The sequence below is a fragment of the Apostichopus japonicus genome, chromosome 10, assembly GCF_037975245.1.
Source record: "Apostichopus japonicus isolate 1M-3 chromosome 10, ASM3797524v1, whole genome shotgun sequence".
In the NCBI taxonomy this organism is placed as follows: Eukaryota; Metazoa; Echinodermata; class Holothuroidea; order Aspidochirotida; family Stichopodidae; genus Apostichopus; species Apostichopus japonicus.
This window is the reverse complement of record NC_092570.1, coordinates 18,501,628-18,520,608: the sequence shown is the minus strand read 5'-3', so window position 1 is coordinate 18,520,608 and position 18,981 is coordinate 18,501,628. Positions and strand designations below refer to the sequence as shown.

Sequence of the window (18,981 nt, the reverse complement as noted above, 5' to 3'; positions counted from 1 at the left end):
TCAACAACAAACGACTGCAGATTACAAATTAATGTTTTTACAGCCTAAAAATAATGTTATTCAAGACGGTAAAAAATCGGATCCCTGCATGACATTCTTATCTTCGCCAATGTTTGGCCGTCACTATACAGACATTTGGCCGCATATATAACTTACAGCTGTCCAGGCAAGCTTGTATATGGTTTGCTGAAAGAAGGCGGTTAAGGGTGGGGGGTTTTCTCTCCGAAAATAATAACTTATCAGACTTAAACATTAAACATGTGTAAATGCATCCCATGCGAATCTCCTTAGGTTGTAATCACAATTTAATATATCTATATTATATATGCACATGAACTTCAAACAGTTCACTACTTTATCCATTTCCCTCACAGGAAAAAGCCATTCTTCTCGTTAAGGTCAAGGCTGTTATAATTGAATACGTGAACTTTTGAGGGAGGTTTTTCTATCAATTAGAAAAACGGTAGGCAGTTGTATCCGATTTGACGAGCAGGCATTACCCTGGACAGTTAAAACAACAAGCTGACTTGATTAGCCACGCCCACCGCTGCGCAGAACGTCAATCATTTTTATGCGCAGATTTTTTTGTTTTTTCTTTCTTACCGACAAATCAAGTACACATAATCCACATTGTCAGATAGATGTTATAACTACGTTATAAATACAGATATTTGGGAAGTTACAAAAGATATAACAACTGGATACGCACCAACGAACAAAGTTCTAGATGTTCGCAACGGGGTTACTCCATACAACTATCGTCTGAATGATTTAACTGGGCGGTATCTACGAGGGTTATAAGTTGTTAACACGCAAATATCTCGGATCAAAATTTAAATTGTGTTTCCATGAGGTCAAAGCAAGCGGGGAGCCTCCCATTAACTGGAACTCATCGAGTTACTACTACTACATGGTTTTGACTGTTTAGTATATAGAACAAGTGTATCTTATTAGCAACGATTCACGTCCAATACAGGTAAGTTTTAAATACACTATTACGTTATAGATATGGATCTGCTCACGTTATTTTCTGCAAAGTTGTGCTCTATATTTCTCTCTCTCTAAATTATATATATATTTTCAAAAGCAATTGATTTTTATTTTTATCCATTGTTTCAAATTGATTCTATAACTATATCTGGAAAAGTTCTATACCGTTAATAGTTGAGGGTAGTAGTATAGTAGTAAACAAAATTACGAACAAATATTGTTTGTTTGTTTTGATTTATTTTCTCACCAAAACATCCGATTCGAGGAGAGAGCAACATTTACCTGAACCAAAATGTAATTGTTTTATTTACTGTATATAGTATGTATCTCACCGGACGAACACTTGTGAAAATATTTATAAGGCGTGGTTGATGTTGTATGTTTTTTTCCGGTTACCGTCTTATGAACGATATCGCGATATATCACTGTCTCTCACTTGTCACGGTTTTCATGCTCTGAGTGTCATATCCGTTACAATCCTCATCTATCAAAGTTCATTAAAACACAACCATCTTTAGTTCATGTTTTCTTGCTTAACGATGAACATAATTCTTACAAATACCCCAAAGTATTTTTGTATTTTGTACCAATGGTGCAAACCATTTACTAGTCATTCATGCACATCGTCCCGGCGGTACAAGAGAGTGAAGAGTGTGGATCGTGGAGGGTTAAGGTGGGGGGGGGGGGGTAGAGGGGAAGGGATCATATAGGCAACTGACATGCATGTTTCAGCAATAGTTACGAAAAAATGCTCAGCTGTACAAATTGTAAAACAAGATTTGTTTAGTGACCAAGTACGTAATAACAGTTTTTTTGGGGGGGGGGGCGGGTGGGTGTGGAGGGGATGATTCAGTTCTCTGATAATACATCACCGGTCACACAGGTGGGTAAAGTGCGACCTTCTGGCAAATTTTCAAGACATAAATCCAGCTATACAGAACCCGATCTATGGCACTAAGGGAATGAACGAAAGATGCCTACTTTATGAAAGTGTATATATATATATATATATTTATATAAGCATATAGAAGCCTATACTAATGATAGGACATTTGAATATCGCATATGGTAAATGCACTTTTAGGGAGGGTTTCTGTGTTACATCCTAAAGACTTGTGACCCATGCATACAGTGTGCATGCCCTACAAGTTCCATTTAGTGCATGGCCAACCATGACCTGCAATCTCCCCTAATATATGGTTACTATGGCAAATGCTATGCGTTCATCTTTTGTTTTAGAGACCAGACTTATAGTTGCCACGGATGCATCTTTAGTCCCCAATATTCCATGTTTTGTTTATTCATTTTTTTCATGGGTAGGATCATAATCGGAAGCTTAACAAACTAGACGGTCGCTGCTATCTCAATAGATCTACTATTGAGAACGCTATTCTTATAAAGTAAATCAAGGCCCACTAACATCAAGCCTTTAAAAATGACTGTCTATATATCATGACGAATGGTGGAGAATATATTTGAAACGGCATTGAGTTGGAGAATCCAGAACAGTGAAAAAACTTCCAGCCTCCACCGGGATTCGAACCCGGGCCTCCCGCTTTATATGCGGATACCCTAACCACTAGGCTGTGGGCGCTGATTGTATGTCCAGAGGTTCGAAAACCGGTATGGAAGGCCGTAATTCCACTGTAGGCGTTTGTCACCTGTATCGAACAATACTAGTTCTGTTTTGGTGACATATTTGCACTTACTCTAGAGATCAAACCTGATGCTAACCAACTCGAAATCATTTGTGATTCCTAAAACTGAATCTCCAAAGAGATACTTTTAACAGACTGTAAAATGAAATGGAGGTATAAACTAAAAATGGCAATTGAGTATATATATATAATTGAAATATTCTACATATGGACACTTTGAAGTAGAGGCATACCACCGTCAAACAGCTTGCGTTAGCTCCCGCTGTGTGGTGGATACGCAGTTGAATAACCGTTTTCTTCTACTCTTAGCAGGGAGTATTAATTGTTGTAAAGGGAAGTCACAAAGGTTCATGGTTATGGGGGTAAACAGAGCCCTTTGTGGACCATTAATTGATTGACTTCAAAAGTACACGGTCACTTTTTAGACTTTTCTGTTTGTTATAAGCACACGAAAGACGTTCACTTGTATTAAGGGGTGGCACTATGAACAGATTTGCGTTTTGAATATTGTTGAAGTGACGCCACGAAGTTTGTCCATCGTCGTCTGTTCGTGCACCTAACAAACAGTTAGTCTAAAAGTAACCCCGATTCAATTGAATGAAGTCTATTTTACGAACGATAATAAACTTAACAGCGGAGTCACAAATTCGCTGGATGACTGACAGATCAAAATAAAGCTTAGTATGTTATATACCGTTACAAATAACTTCTCTTGGTCCAGGTAAATTCCTAAATGTCATTTTTTCATTTCTTTAATGACCTCTTAAAATTAAACACCCATCAGTCAAAGCGACTGAATTATCTAGTCTAGGGTGAGTAAACCTTCAGGTTTGCTTCACAGAAGCGACACACATATATCAATAAGAATAAAATACTGTTTTTTTTCTGTTCTATTTCGGCTGTTGCCTCATCTCACAATTTTTACGCTGCAAAACCTCTCATAGGCAAGCCAGTCTTGTTAAGACCCTAGTGTGAACAGCCTAGTGTTCCTATCTATTTCACAAAGCTATTTTCCCGTATCTATTTGCTGTACTGCCCAGAGAATGCCCCCGGCAACGCTTTCGATTGATAAGAGGTTTGTGTCGGACAGATCCTCGGGCATGTAAAATACAGTGGGCAAGCAGATTCGTGGTAGGCAGAAACGGATTCTGAGTCATGTATAAATGCACGCGAGAAAAAGAGTATTACAAACGACTTGGCCAAGACTATAGCCAGCTGCAATTAAGCATTGATCATAAATCGTTTTATTTTATTGCCACCGTCGACTAACTTGACTATATAGGTCTAATGAGAATAGTACTACCGTACTGTAAGTAATGAACTTGTCGGTATGGTGTGGATCTAAAAAGAAACTGTAACCATAAAAGGTATGTACACGGCTGTGTTAACATTCTTATTATCATGGCAACAACATCTAGTTATGTGATGTTGATACAGGTGACCCGGTGTCTACACAAAACTTTGTTTACATGTACGGAAAGACGTTGGTATACCCCAAAACCTAAGTGTGCTTGTAAACCGTACACATGATTTTGCGCAAAAAAAAAAAATGAAAAGCAAGAACAGTTAACTCAACCTATACCAAGTATGCTGTTTCGAGTAGAATGAGAGTTGAATACAAGCTAAGGCACCTCCAGACCCGTAGACAGGAGTTCTGTGAAGGTATAGGGATACCAACGATATAAGTACGGGCACAATAATCATGTCCTGTAACTTGGGAAGTTTATTTCTTCACAGGATAATGACACAGATGCAGACGGGCACACTATTCTGCACACAGGGGATGGAGAGTAGGGAGGGAGGGAGGGGAGGGAAAGACCCGAGGCCCTGAAACCCTGTGGCCCTGTGGCCATGTGGCCCTGTAGCCTTGTGGTCGTTGAGGCCAATTCCCATAGAGGTCACATGATGCATTTTGACGGCATCCTTAGGCTATAAGTTAGGTCTATAATGATGTACACACGCAGGGTTGCGATAACAACTGCCTTTCTACTTTTGTTTGGGGATTGAAAAAAAAAAAAGCCGGGGGGGGGGGTGTTCACCTCAAACCCCCCCTGGATCCGCGCCTAATACTTTGAAAACGTTTTTTCTTCGCCCGGACACTCACAGATTCATGAAAAGAACGGAAATTTTATGAAATTTAAATCGACCTAATGTGAAATAAATCGTAATCAGTCGAACTTTATGGATCACAATTTCATTTTTAACTGAGAACGGAATGGAGTTGACAAGAAACAGAAATTGAAATCCTTATCTGCAAATGTCATAGTTAATCTTAGGTTAATTCATTAAAAATCAAATTGCAGATGTTGATTATTGATTCAGAGTATTTGGTTGTTGTTACTCTCTTCTCACTTCTCAGAAAAAGGTTGAAATGTGTTTGCTATATCTCAAAGAATCACAAAACCTTTGACATTCTCCTTGCAGGGTTGTGGTAAACGTTGAACGTTTTTTCTTTCCCTTTAAATCTGAGACTTGATTTATATCAATTTTGACAGTGAGGATCCAACTGGCCAAAGGGAGTTGTTCCATTCGAAATTAAAAATATTTAATGATATCATATAACGACATGTTTATGGGATGGGTAACAAGACGGTGGGAGTGCGTCCCTCTTAGGTACCAAGGGCTGCATTCCTTATGTTCCCCGTGGATCAAGATATAAATCTTTGGACAGCGATCCGTGACAAAAGGCTAAAACGCAAAAAAAAAATATATAAAAAATCAGAAATAAAAGTAGAAGATACTTGGAGATTTTACCTACTTCCCAAGGGAAGAGCACCAGTGATAGTACAGCAAACCTGCTATTGTTTATTAATCATGTGATCATTCTTTTTGAGATGCAGGGGTCAATGTCTGAACACCATTTCAGCACGATAAATCCAAAAGTAAATCGTGGATGAACTTGAATGTAACTCCCTATGAGTGAAAGCAACATGCCGATCCCTAGAGATAAACAATAGTCAAAGCTTGAAAATCTTGTATTCAGTTTTATATCTTAAAATGTTCTAATGTGAAACACGCGGAGGATCACCAAACCAGTTGGCTGTCTGTTTTTTCCCCCCTTCTTCTTTTTGATTTTTTTTTTAAATAAATTATCGGAATCTAAGAGCAGCTGGTTGTGCTTTCCATGTACCATCTACGGTCACGAATATATATTGATGCGATTTTGTGAGAACTGGTATTATTTGCCGGCTTACCTGGGGTGTCGTGGAAGTTTACTTTCGAAACAAATATTAAAAAAATCCTATATACTGTATTAGGGTTACTATGTACATACATTGTATAGCATAACCATGTACCATAAGGATATAGCCTATAGGCCAACTCTATAGACATCTTAGATGGAGCATCTTTGTTATCAACAGTTAGGTAACCAACCTATACAGGTAAATTCGCAGCATTACCATGTACCAAGGATATACCATACACTTAGCCTATGTATATATATATATATATATATATATATATATATATATATATATATATATATATATATATATATATATATATATCATAGATAACGTGCCTTTGTTATAAAAAAAAGCAAATGGTTAGGCTAACCTTACCTTTATAGTATGACCATATAAAAAGGACAGTAGCCTATACCTCGGCGATACAGGAATCATATACGACTTTGCAATTATCTATAATAGGTAAGGGTCAACCTGATACCTATATGGTATAGTATGTCAATAACAATCGTGCATTTATACTTGAAGGGTTCCAATCTATTTAGGTATAGGGTCATGGCCAGTGGTGGAAGGGCGTCTTGCAGGACCGTAGAAAGTGGTCTTATTCTTCCCTGACGGAAGGTAAAAATTCCCCCTACTGAAAGTTTTCACTCGATTGAAGATTACGGGGTTGGGGGGGGGGTGGGAGTGAGGCGGATGCCGTAATCGAATCATTAATGATCACATGAATTAATAATATTTGATTAAAGGGTGACTTTAGGCTTATATTTCGTCTTCATACGTCATACTACGTCATACGTCATAACTACAAAAGATGACACGGTGTTTATAGGCCTATATATAGATATCATTTTGAAAACAGTAAAATGTGCTGCAAAATTAAAGCAATTATAAAAACAAACTGATGCGTTTTTTGCCATTAGGCTACGTAATCTGAACGGAGAAATTGTCTTTAAAAGTATTTTTTCTTCTCTCTAGGGTATTATATTCTTCCAGAAGACAGCATAACATATTTTGCAACATTTTACCGTGCCCACATGATCATGCGCACTGGAATATGTAACTGCAGGGAGTATAGGGAAGTGTTATAAGCCCTAATAAGGATTCATTCTCAGTGTTACCAATATTAAGTGAGATTTATTTTTGTGTGTTTCTAAATGTTATAATAACAAGTTTCATGATCCAAATTCAGAGATTGGTTACATCTTACTAATTTACGATCTCCTCAACTTATACCCCACAGTGCTTTAATGTTAAAATTTGGTTTAAATATCAGATTGTAGATATTTTGGGATATTTTAGATCATAAACGTCAAATGTTACCATCAATAAAAATGATTTTTGGTCTTATAAACCAGCGCTGGGCTCTGTGCCTTGCTCATCCTTACATACGGTAGCTTTATGAAGACATGTGCTGTCAACAAAATAATTTTTTTAAATATGTAATATCTTCTAAACACGTCTAACATTTTTCTCTGAATAATAACTCTAAGTTTTGGTATGCCTTCGTGTAATTGGTTTTCAATAAACAAACTTTGTTGCCATAGGGACGGACTGGGTATTGTGCACACCAGAATCATAATCCTTAATTCACTAACATGTATACTGAAGGTAGGGAGGCGGGCAGGGGCCGGGGGGGGGGGGAGCGGTGGGTACCTGTGGTTCCACAAAATTGAACATGACAATTGATATACATCAAGTTATTCATTAGTAAAATGTACCTGTATATATTGCTATAGCGATCTTATCGTCTGAATCGTCGAAAGACATGATTGGTCCCGGGCACAATCATGAAACAGGGCCCACTTTTTTTTAACTCTATACATGTATCCCATGTTTTTTCGACCTCTCCGTATTTTGCAAGGCCCCCAAGGTGAACCAGGGCCCCTGGTGGTGTAGTCCCCTGACACCCCCCCCCCTTTGCCAAGGCCTGCATACCGTAGTATATGTACCCTCCAAAGCGGGTATCAAATCACAGACACTGACTGTTTTTAACTACTGAGTAGCTTTCGGGGTTGAGGGGGGGGGGGGTTGAGGGAGGGCTAAATTATTAGTTTGGGGGAGAGCATTAATCTGTGCAGAATTTGTAATGAATAAAGAAAAATAAAGAGAGATTTAGGAGTAGTTTCAACGCTACCGTAGTTGGTAACCTCATGATTACGGTCAATACGTCACCTCACACCATTACACCTCTCAATCACCTAAATGCATCTCGATTATCTGAACTGAGCCTTGTTTCTGATGCTCTAAAGGAAAACAAAACAAACGTATTGATCCTTACGGTTAAAAATAGAATAAATTCCTATCATGAATTTGGCTCCCCTGTATATAGCTATAAATTTATCGCTATGAATTTATAACATTTCTATCATGTAAAACGTGTTTGGCGTCTGAAATGATATATAATACTTTATACATTGTCTCTCTACATGTTGGTATGTTTCCCCGTAACTGACATATTAAAATAAACGCATTTATGGTGACTTTTGCAATAACAATTGCAAAAAGAACAATAAATGCAGTAACTTCCGCCATTTATAATGACTTCCATGTAACAATAAACTAATAAACGAACCTTCTGTTATATTGTCAAAGTAAGCGACGGGAACAAGATAACAATCAAATCATAAGCACACTGTCATTGTAGTTCAGCTATTGACCTTTCAATAGCGAGAACTTTTAGTTGATTTTTGAAGAAAAAAAATGCGATTCTCGTCGATGCAAACATTCCATCACATTAGCCTGGCTACACAAAGTTACATTGCCCAAAAAAAAATGAAAAATAAAAAAAAACGCAGAAAATTTTTCTTGCATGTTTCATGTTATTATTGTGCTAGTATAAACAAAGTGTCTGGGGAGACTAAATGTTTGGAATTGATTAGAATCATAAATCAGAGAATGACAAAAAAACACAAAAAAAAACAAGAAACACGCAGGATTGACCCCTGTTCCGTTCCCCCTCGCTATACACTATTGTCATTTTGTCGTATCATTGAGTATAGGGTAGAATATTGTACAATATATATAGTTATATCGGTGTATCCTATACTTAGCTTAGCATTCCAGTACTAAAATACAACATGTTGAATACATGTTCTCGAGCATTACTAAGCAATAAATCAATTTCCTATACACGCCACTCATTCAATTATGGCATACTAATGTGCATAGTCTAAACTGGTTCTCTCGCCCCAGTTTTCCCAACACACGTATATTAATGTCGGTTCCCGGGGATAATTTGTGTTTCTATGCCCCCTATTTAAAGGCTTCTCTTTTCCCTATTATGAAATGGGAATACATTATTTATTCATCCTATATCCCCCCCCCCCCAGATTGATTCCGGGCCTCAGATCTCCTGGCCCCCTGACCCTCCTACCTCTTGTGAAGCATGCATGTTGTTCCATTGATACTCGTCAACATGAAACCCACAAAAGGTCAATTCCAGACTAAATAAATGTCACCGTGTTGCTTTACTGGCACACGGGCGCGAACTGGTATGGAATCTATATATGGAGTATATAGGCTAGGCCTAACTACGTATGCGTTCAACATACTCGACCTATAACTGCTCAGTGCTATATACAGTGTGTATTATGGTTTATCGATATCTCAATGTATATACCCGATTGATCTAACAGATATTTTATCCTTGTTCATAATCATCGTGGAAGTCATAATTATCCATCGTGGAATTGAACAGCTTAATATCCAATTCTTTACAAGGTTTGGGTTTGACATTGAAGGGTAGACGGTTTATGCCCGTACATCCCTCCGGAAGGATGTATGTATATACCTGTATATATATATGTATGTATATAGCAGCACTCTGTGTATAATTCAATAATTCACATGTGAACTAAATGTTTTTGTATACCCAATATACACCAAATATCAACGAAGTCAAAAGTTAATGGAAACATCCTGTTCTTGTAAGTATAACAGACTGCTGGGTGCTAACAATTGAAACGATGACATCGAACAAACCGAATTACAGGCAAGGAAGTACTTAATATGTGCGCAAAGTACAATTTGGACTTGTTTCAAGTATGAATTCAAGAATTTTGGCAGGTCGTAAGTTAACGAGATGAATACAACTGTATACATCCAAAACGGCTAAAGAAGGCAATAGACACAGCCCCTGCATACATTAACATGTATGATAGAGATAATAGAGTGACGCAAAAAATATTCTAAAACTGAAAAGTAACCAATTTTTCACTTTCACTTTCATTCAACTTTTGCCATCTGAGAGCTAGTCCTCTCGTTCCCGCAAATGTAGGAAAAACGACCAAAGCAAGCCCTAAAACGAAAGTTAACAGATTTTTTACTTGAGATTACTTCAATCTTCTTCTTGTCATTTTTCATCAGACCTCATTATCTAATCATTTTCCTTGGTATATCAAAGTTTCGAATATCTACTTAAAGTTATACTGTTGATAATTAGTCATTATTAGCTCAACCAGTTAAACAATGCGTCTGTATGTCCGCCTGTTTCTCCGTCAGTCTGTCTGTCTGTCTGTCCGGCTATCCCCCACCCCTCCACCTCACACCCATCCCCGATCAAAACATCAAGGATAGATAATATATCTGAGGAAAATTTAGCAACTTTTAGTGTGTTAAAACTGACGCCGATAACTGATGACGCCTGCGTGTTTATACACTGTTATATGACCTGTACTCATCGTGAAAGTATATAAAGGCCTATACTCCAGACCTTAAAATATTTTGATACTTATCACCTGTTAACTACTTCATAGTCAATTGAAGAAATACAAGAGATATTTAAAAGCAAAATAAATAAATAAATATTACAGACAAGCTCACCTGACCCCAGAATGGAGGAGTAGGCCGATTTATAGGTGAGTCAACAAAATCAGACAATTGATCTAGGTTAGGTGTGCTTGTTTTTTTTTTTAGTAAAATGATACTGGATTTTTTCATTTAGCCCCTCAGTAACCGAAATTCCCTGAAGAGAATAACAACTAAGGATAGTGTTAATTAAATCTAATCATTAAAGGTCAAATCAGGTCAGTTACACAAATGGTCAATTTGAGGGCTCTGTCGAATCGATATGTGACCATTCCTTTGCCTTTTATTAACTTGATATTATTATTATTATAATTATTATTGTTATTAATTGTTTTCACCATTTCGTAATCTCGCGAAATGTTGATATTATTATGAATAAAAACTTGACAGTTGGAATGTTTGTTTTAAGGTAAAGGCGAGTACAAGGCCAGTCAAGATCCTGTTTGTTTTATCGTTGTTGATACATTTAACCTGTTTGTGGTTCTTGTAGAGAGGTATAGCCTCAACAAGTGCAAGGTCAAAGGCGATGCAATGGCATTAACGTGTTATCGATCAATCGGTCTTGGGTCATTCTTCTGGTTATTATTTTTTTTTTAATTGTGTTAACAAGATTTTGTCTTCAGTTTCTTTTTGTTTTGTTTCTGAATTGCGACAGTTTATAATCAAGATCTTTGAGGGTGTAGCTGGAATAAATTACAAAAAAAAGGAGAAAAAAAAACAAATAAAAACGCCCAGATTTTCTTATTCCCTTTCGAAAGCCAATCTGATTATATGATGCATGGGTGCGTCTATACGCCAACTCAAGAAGTTCGCCTGGTTTAAATTTTATAGTTGCTTATATAGCCTATAGTCTGGCAAGAACCGTACCGTACCAGATTGTCTTTGCTTTGGTGGAGGTCAAAGGTTACGAACGATAAATTCTGTAACACAAAAAGTGCAGTTTTGTTGACCTTCATACTACGTGGCAATTGTTTTTTTGAAGGTCAGGGGTTACTTGAGGTCAACAGAGGTCAATGGTTAAACCTCTACAAAACATATAATGTCCATGGGAGGGCACATATAGGAACCGCTCAACTTATATCGCTATTGTTGAGTACAACACACACCTAAATATAGATTGGGACTCGTCAGTCTCGACGGAGTTATGAAACTATGAAACGTGAAATCCTTATCAAGGTGAACGGGATATTTTAATATTAGAGTTATATTTCGTACGTATATTCCTCTCATCAGTTGCGGGGTTTTGGTGCATGGAAGTGAACTCCACGCGATACTAACGGAGGTCAAATTAGTCAAAATTGTAGGCACGGTTTCTCCAGAAAATTACTGCTATAGGTTAATAAACGTACATGTTCAGTCATTCTTGTACACCTGAAATTATACATTAAACCTTTTGTTTAGGTATATAGAGTTTAAAGGTCACATGTATAGGGGGCCATTCGGTGATTGATGTTGGAAACATGTTATATTGCGGGCATAAACGTCCTATGTTTCATATTGAATTTTGCGTGGTATCTGAGGACTTTGCGTATTATATATAGATTATTCGTTGTGTGTTAGACTGAGTAGTCCGGCAGCTTTAATTGATGAGCCTCAAATTCTTTCAAAACGGTCATTTTTACAGACACTAAAAGCGTTGTAGAAAAGGTACAGCATGGTCTGCAGTGTTTCTAACGGTGTAAAGCGCACTCTTAATTCCCAAAAAAAAGGGGGGGGGATTCCCTCTTTGATAGTGTCCAAACTGATGATTCACTCCTCAGAGAAGTGAAAGTTACTCTTAGTACCGCTGAGTGAATTCATGTCAATTTAGCTCTAAAAACGAGTGACTTCTTTCACTCTGCAGAGAGAAGACTACTCATTTTAAAGAGGGTGAATCTAAAAGAGTGAAATCTCTCCCTTTTGCATTTAATAGTTCACCGTTCAAAATGTTATTTGATAACTGAAAGTCATTTAGTTTATGAGACTATCATTATTAGGATTGCTATAGCAGTAAAGGGTCAGTGCACTTTTCCAAAACTTTCATTCTTAGCAAGTGATAACGGAAACGTCGATAATAAATTGTCTGGGACTTGATATATGATTATTACGCTTACTTTAACTTACTTTGTAAAGAACGAGAGTCGCTATACTACACAGTAAGGTAACATGGGTTATACCAGGAAGTTGTGTCCATAACAACTCCCTGGTTATACCAGGATCACATAACAGCGTCAAAGAGCTATGCTAAGCATTACGTCGTACATGTGCTTCAAAAACTGTCGCTCAGTATTATTACACAAGTTGTGTACACGGTTTTACATACATGCAGTAAAAACATATATATATGTATACAAACACTGTCCTAACATCCTGACAAGCCTTGCTGAGTACGCCGACTGAAGCCATATTGAACTAGTGAGTGTACGATAGGAGGATGAAGAGAGGGAGGGGCGGGGTAGGGGAGGGGCACTGGGGGAGTGGGAGGAAGTTTCTGTTAGGCGGCCAAATTGGTGCATTTACGTACCTGCAACAATTTTTCATTGTGTCTACGGATATGTAGTTGCCTGAATGTGACTCAATCGTGTGAATGTGTTAGATCAATATATTGGCTCCACACTGTCAATGTATATCACTTTTTCTTGGAAATCTGCAAGAAAACATATACTGGTGAACCACAGTTTCAACAGGTCGTATGTCGTATAACTTGTACAAATCAATTATCCATATAGTGCATATCTGTTTATTGTATATATTTATAGTATATATATTGGCTTTGTAAAAGTCTGTAGATTTATATACGGTGATCGAGGACAATTATTCTTGATTGCAGATGAAAGGATAAAGCTAATAGCTAGTACGTGCTTAAAGGCAAATCCAATTATCCTGTTGACCGTAACATAACATATATCCATATATAGACTCAATCACCTGATTGTATTGGCTTTTGTTCCTAACACATAGCCTACTATGTAGACTATCATTACAACTTAATATCACTTAGCGCGAGCTAAACCAGCCTAAATATGGAAATTCATGGCATATAATACGTTCGATGACCTGTTCTTTTAATAGGTCGTTTGCACGCAATAGGCATTTTATAAGCTTGTTATGTCCTTCGTGGCCGATCGATATACATTGCAATATATATAGAACCAGTACTTTTTTTGAATGTCACTCACGAAAATCAAACAATTAGATCCACTCTCAATCCCATCCCATTACATCGAGGCTGTAACCGTGTGATCATCACCTGGAGATCATGGGTGTTATGACCAAGCCCGAAGCCAGAATAACTGATTGGGGGGGGGGGGGGATGGGGGGCTTCAACACAGGAAGATCGCTGTCCTGGGGGAGGGGCTAAAGGGAGGGGGTAGGATTGTTGCTGATCTCAGGGGCCATAGATGCCAAATGATGCAATATTTCCCATCTTTGTTTCCCTACATTTTTCTGTTTTTTTTTATATAATTAAAAACTAGTCATTTTTCGACACCGGAAATGTTTTATCCGTGCATACAATCTTATATTTTTTAATTGAGTCAGAAATTTTGGGGGACTTGCCCCTCCACGCCTTCCCCCGCGGCTACGTACCTGGTTATGACAGTGCGAAGAACCACGAATCCATTCGAATGAGAATCAGAATCGACACATGAACATAATATCGTATAGAAATGTTCGTGAGAGATTTACTTTGTATTTGTATCTGAAAAAAAAAACCAGATAGTACGCATGGTCTTGAATGAACACATGAATGTTCACAATGTACACATTTAAAATGTACTCAAGATCAGTTTCAGACTAAAACACCATAACTCAAAGGGATGTTCCGGGTGGCTGGAATCTTTCTGCACCTTTATAGGTCAAAGAGGTTAATGAAGAAACAAAAGCTGTTATGGACGTCTTTTTTCTTTAAAGTTTCGAAAGTAATTCTCAAAACCAAAGGTGAAAAGAGTTTCTTGAAAGGATTATTAAGGATCTTAATGACTAAAAGTGGGAATTTCATGTCTTCACACCTGTTGAAAGTTTACTTTGTTACCGTGGTCCTTTTCAGATTGTGTCTAATGAAATGTGCAGACGTGCTTGCGTTTCCTAATGAATATTCATGACCATGTTTTACATACAACATGTTGTGGAACGCATTTATTGGTCGTTAGTACAGATTTATTCTATGTCTGAAGTGCATTCCGTCTTCTATACTTACATTGTTATTAGTAATGTTTGAAATGCGGGTTGTGGCGCTTCTGTTTTGTAACCGCCTTGCAAATTATACTGCTCTACATTGTGGGACAATCTTCTCTTGTTCCATTGGAGTTTAGAACTGTAAGTAAAGTAAATTTGTATATTGTAATCATTTGAATATAACATGTTTAAAGTTTGGTCACTGGGAATATTAGAGTTCTTGAAATAGTGAATTAATATTTTATCGTTTTAACATTTCATTTGAGTTTTGCTGTTTGGTTGGTTATCACTTGTTGTGGCATAGTCAAGTCACCTGTGGAGTCAAGTTGGCGTAGATCATGTGTAGATATCTGTTCCCTTTCGAGGGGAATGGTGATGCACACCTGACGATGACCACACAGTCACAGTCCCGATGCAAGGGGACTGGGGTTGAGAGCGGATCAGTCGTTCGGTAGTTTGGTTTTCGTGCCCAGGTTCTTTCCTGGGCAACTTTTTCTTAAAAAGTATCTGGGTGTGTATGTATGTATCTATGGCTGCGTGTGTGCGTGTGTGCGTGTAAGGACGCGAGCTTGTTAACACGGTAACTCAAACAATAATTGTATGGTTCTTGAGCTTCAGGGAGTTGGATACATCTTACAGAGTACAATAATCCTATATCATTTTATGTGGCAGTCAAGAGTCATTTGAAGGCAAAGTACGCAAAGCTTTTAAATACGATAACTACAACGTTGAAGCTTACATGAAGGACATACTTACTTCGTATACTTCGATCCATAGGCGTAGGAGGCGGGGAGGGGGGGGGGGCTGGGATTATAATTGGTTATAATTATTGGGGAAGTCTTAATAATGAACATAATAATATAAGTTTAACCATTGAAAAACATATAGCAAATTATTTTCTTTCAGTGGGTTGCCCGAAAAATTCTCAGCATATTGCCCGAATTTTCACCCCCAAAAAAATTGTTGGGGGCTGCAGCCCCCAGCCCCCACCCCACGCCTCCTACACCTATGATCGTGCGTCGAAACTGTACAAAGTAAATTCGAGTCGAACACCCAGCGTGTCAGCATACATATCATCGCATATGTTAGTCCTAACGGTTTCACGCGTGCATGTAAATTGTTGACAATTTGAATGCATGTGTTGGAGACATGCGTTGGGGGAAACAACTGTTATTAAAATGCTTTTCTATTGCAAAGCCTGTATATACTAAATATATATTATAAAATATAAAATATATACATATAAAAAAATATATATATAAAATATAATATATAAAAGTTATAGGTTTAGATTTTATTAAATATTAGCTGGTATCACGAACTAAGCGTATGATATTACATTTGGTACATATGTCTGCGATTTCTTGAAAAAAAAGATAGATTAAAAGCCTCCTTGCGTTACTGTGCAAAATGTATAGATTTTAACACCCTTGTTAACCAAGTTAACAATGCAGCCATGAGAGAATTTAAAAGGCTTTTCTCATCAAATTCATAGGGACGAGAAACACCCACTCCATAACAAGCGGAAGTCACTTCTTCAACAGACTAATTATAATTTGAGAAATATTGGACAATCATGCCAAAATTTCGAACTGTACGTTTTCAAAATTCTTTCGTTTATAGAGCTGTCATATTTTTTTCAGGGTGTTGTTCCACAAAAATTACTTTATTTCTTTTATTAACTTTGATTTATTATTTGTACATATATATTCCATGCTATTTTAATCTTTTATTACTCTAAACTGTTCCTCATATCCTATTAATAAATATGTACTTTCATGTATTTAAACTGGATTTTAATAAACTTAAAACTTAAAAATTATTGGTAATATCATCGCCGGGTCGGTTGCTGCGATCAGGAATTATTTGGTGATATAATAATTATCATTGATCTGGTATCGGCAAAGTGAATTCTTGATATCACCAAATTTAGTTCCTGATATCATCAATCACTTCCAGAAATTGGAAAAAGAATTGGTGATATCGGCAACCTATGTTTGATCACCATTTATATATTATGCTGATATCATCAATCAATTCAACCAATAATAAGGTGATAGCACCAGTTGGCGATTGAATTGTAAAAATGATTCGTCATGCATACACTAAATGGGTTTATGTAAAGAGAACACATCAGTCAGCGAAAAGGAATTCCCATCAGACAATTTGAAACACCTTTCATTTACAGAAGGTGAAGTTGAGGTTGAGGGTGTTAAAGTGTTAAATTTGTAAGTTAAATATTGGCGGGTAGATTATAGAGATTCGCATTTCATCTGTTAACTGGAGTTTAAGTTAATCTGAGATAAATAGTAAAAATAAACTCTATTTCTTAAGGGCGTTTATCCTCGTTTTTTTTTTGTGTTGTTGCTCTGATGAGAAAGTACACGGATTACACCTCTAAAGAATAACAAATTAAAGCGGTTAATTTTTTATTTGATCGCATCTTGAAAGGGAAGCATGTGGGTATAATCATTGTTGTTCCCCATTTGGTAGGCCCTACCGACAAGTGTCGCATTTTACAAAGATGTGTGAACCGACGCAAAGTCGCGTAAAGCGGTTACAATAATTGTTAAGCGAGATCTTCTGGTGTTAAATAGGGTTCCTTCACATGTGATTATACACCACCGCTGTTTGTAATTGTCCAAATGTTTTCACAGTTATACAAACTTTTGTCACCCACTGTGAAGTAGAGCTCTTCACAAATAGCTGAATTGGCTGAATACATGCACAAAGTTATTTTAGTTATTTAAGGGCAAATATTGATCGACTCATTTTACCTTGACACCCTCCCCGACCCCCATCCCACGCAGCCCTCTAAATTATTCGTTTCCGACATATTATTGCAGAAAATCCCGCGACAAATTCGACTACCAATTTTTTAAATGATAATGTCGTATATACCTCTCAAATAATAGTTAATACAGTTGACTTTATACAAAACTTTGGAATTCCATGTACCTAAAGGTTTATATCAAATTTGGAACCATTTTGGTAATATCCCAAAGAATATTTCCTATAAGCTCAATGAATGCCACGCATTGACAGTACTGTGAAGCTGTTATGAAATACTAGTAAGTATAATGTATGGTGTTGAAACAATTGTGTCATATTTGGGACAAAATTTATATGGAAGGTTGTTGAAATGAGCAATAAGTGCAGAGGTTTATATATCGTTATGATATATGATCGTTCAGGGAGTGTACGCCTTTATACTCTTGTATAGGGTGCCGCAAAAACGGATGAGCCATCGGGTGACGGTCCATAGAAGCAACCATATGAAGCTGCAACAGTTTTCCGATATTGCTTGTTTATTCACGGAATCAGAATAATAATTACTCTGAAATTCCTTTTGCAATTTATCATCTGCCTTACTGTTTTGTCTTATTGTAAATCATATGGTGGGATAAGGGGGCAGGGGGGAATAAGACCCATTATTCCCAAGCTTCTTTCCCCACCCACCCCAACCCCCCGCCCCCATCACAAAGACTGTTATCTTTTCTTACAGATATCAGTAAATGCTGTTCCTGTGGGTGGGGTAGTTTCAGAACCCATCACAGTTTAGTGGGAAAAGCGGAGAGGGTCGAAATGATCATATCATAATAATCAAAACTTAAAAAGAGATAATTTAGCAAGAGGTGATTAAGTTTGGCATCGGTAGATTGGCTCATATTTTTTTTTTGAAGTTTATTTTAAGTTTAAATATGCAAAAAGCAATTTGCAGGTGCATGTATGACCTAATCCATATGAAATCTTTACTCCTTTTAGCTTCCATAATCGCCAATTTGTCAATGTTTTTTCTTCTTCTTCTTCTGCATCAACAGTTTTTACGATCAATAGGTTACTTTAAAGGAGTACAAACATGCACTTAGATGAGGTACTTCACCGGCTTGGAGATTGGGGACGGTATGAACTGATTTTCTTCATTTTGTTATCCATTGCTGGTACTTGGCTTCCTGCGTGGCAGATCTTCGGAGTGATCTTTGTAGGTGATTCATACATCGACCAAGAATGTAAACTGCCAGCCAACGACAGTCAAGAGAACTATCAAACAGGTAACTCAAATGGTATGATGGCACACGCATGCTTGGTTACAGAAGCATGCGTGGTCAACGCATGCGTGCGTAGTTAACGATGCGTGGTTAACGCATGCGTGGTTAACGCATGCGTGGTTAACGATGTTT

The 18,981-nt window shown here is 37.4% G+C and overlaps 1 protein-coding gene across 1 annotated transcript in view; it reads left to right on the top strand.

The window, feature by feature from the left end:
* The first annotated feature begins 619 nt into the window (after positions 1 to 619).
* The window catches only part of LOC139974991 (organic cation transporter protein-like), a 29,572-nt gene continuing 11,210 nt past the window's right edge, over positions 620 to 18,981 (top strand). The window contains exons 1-2 of the mRNA XM_071982568.1: positions 620 to 976; positions 18,622 to 18,852. Coding sequence (XP_071838669.1) covers positions 18,660 to 18,852 — 193 coding nt within the window. The 5' untranslated portion in view covers positions 620 to 976; positions 18,622 to 18,659. The remainder of the gene's footprint in view (positions 977 to 18,621; positions 18,853 to 18,981) is intronic.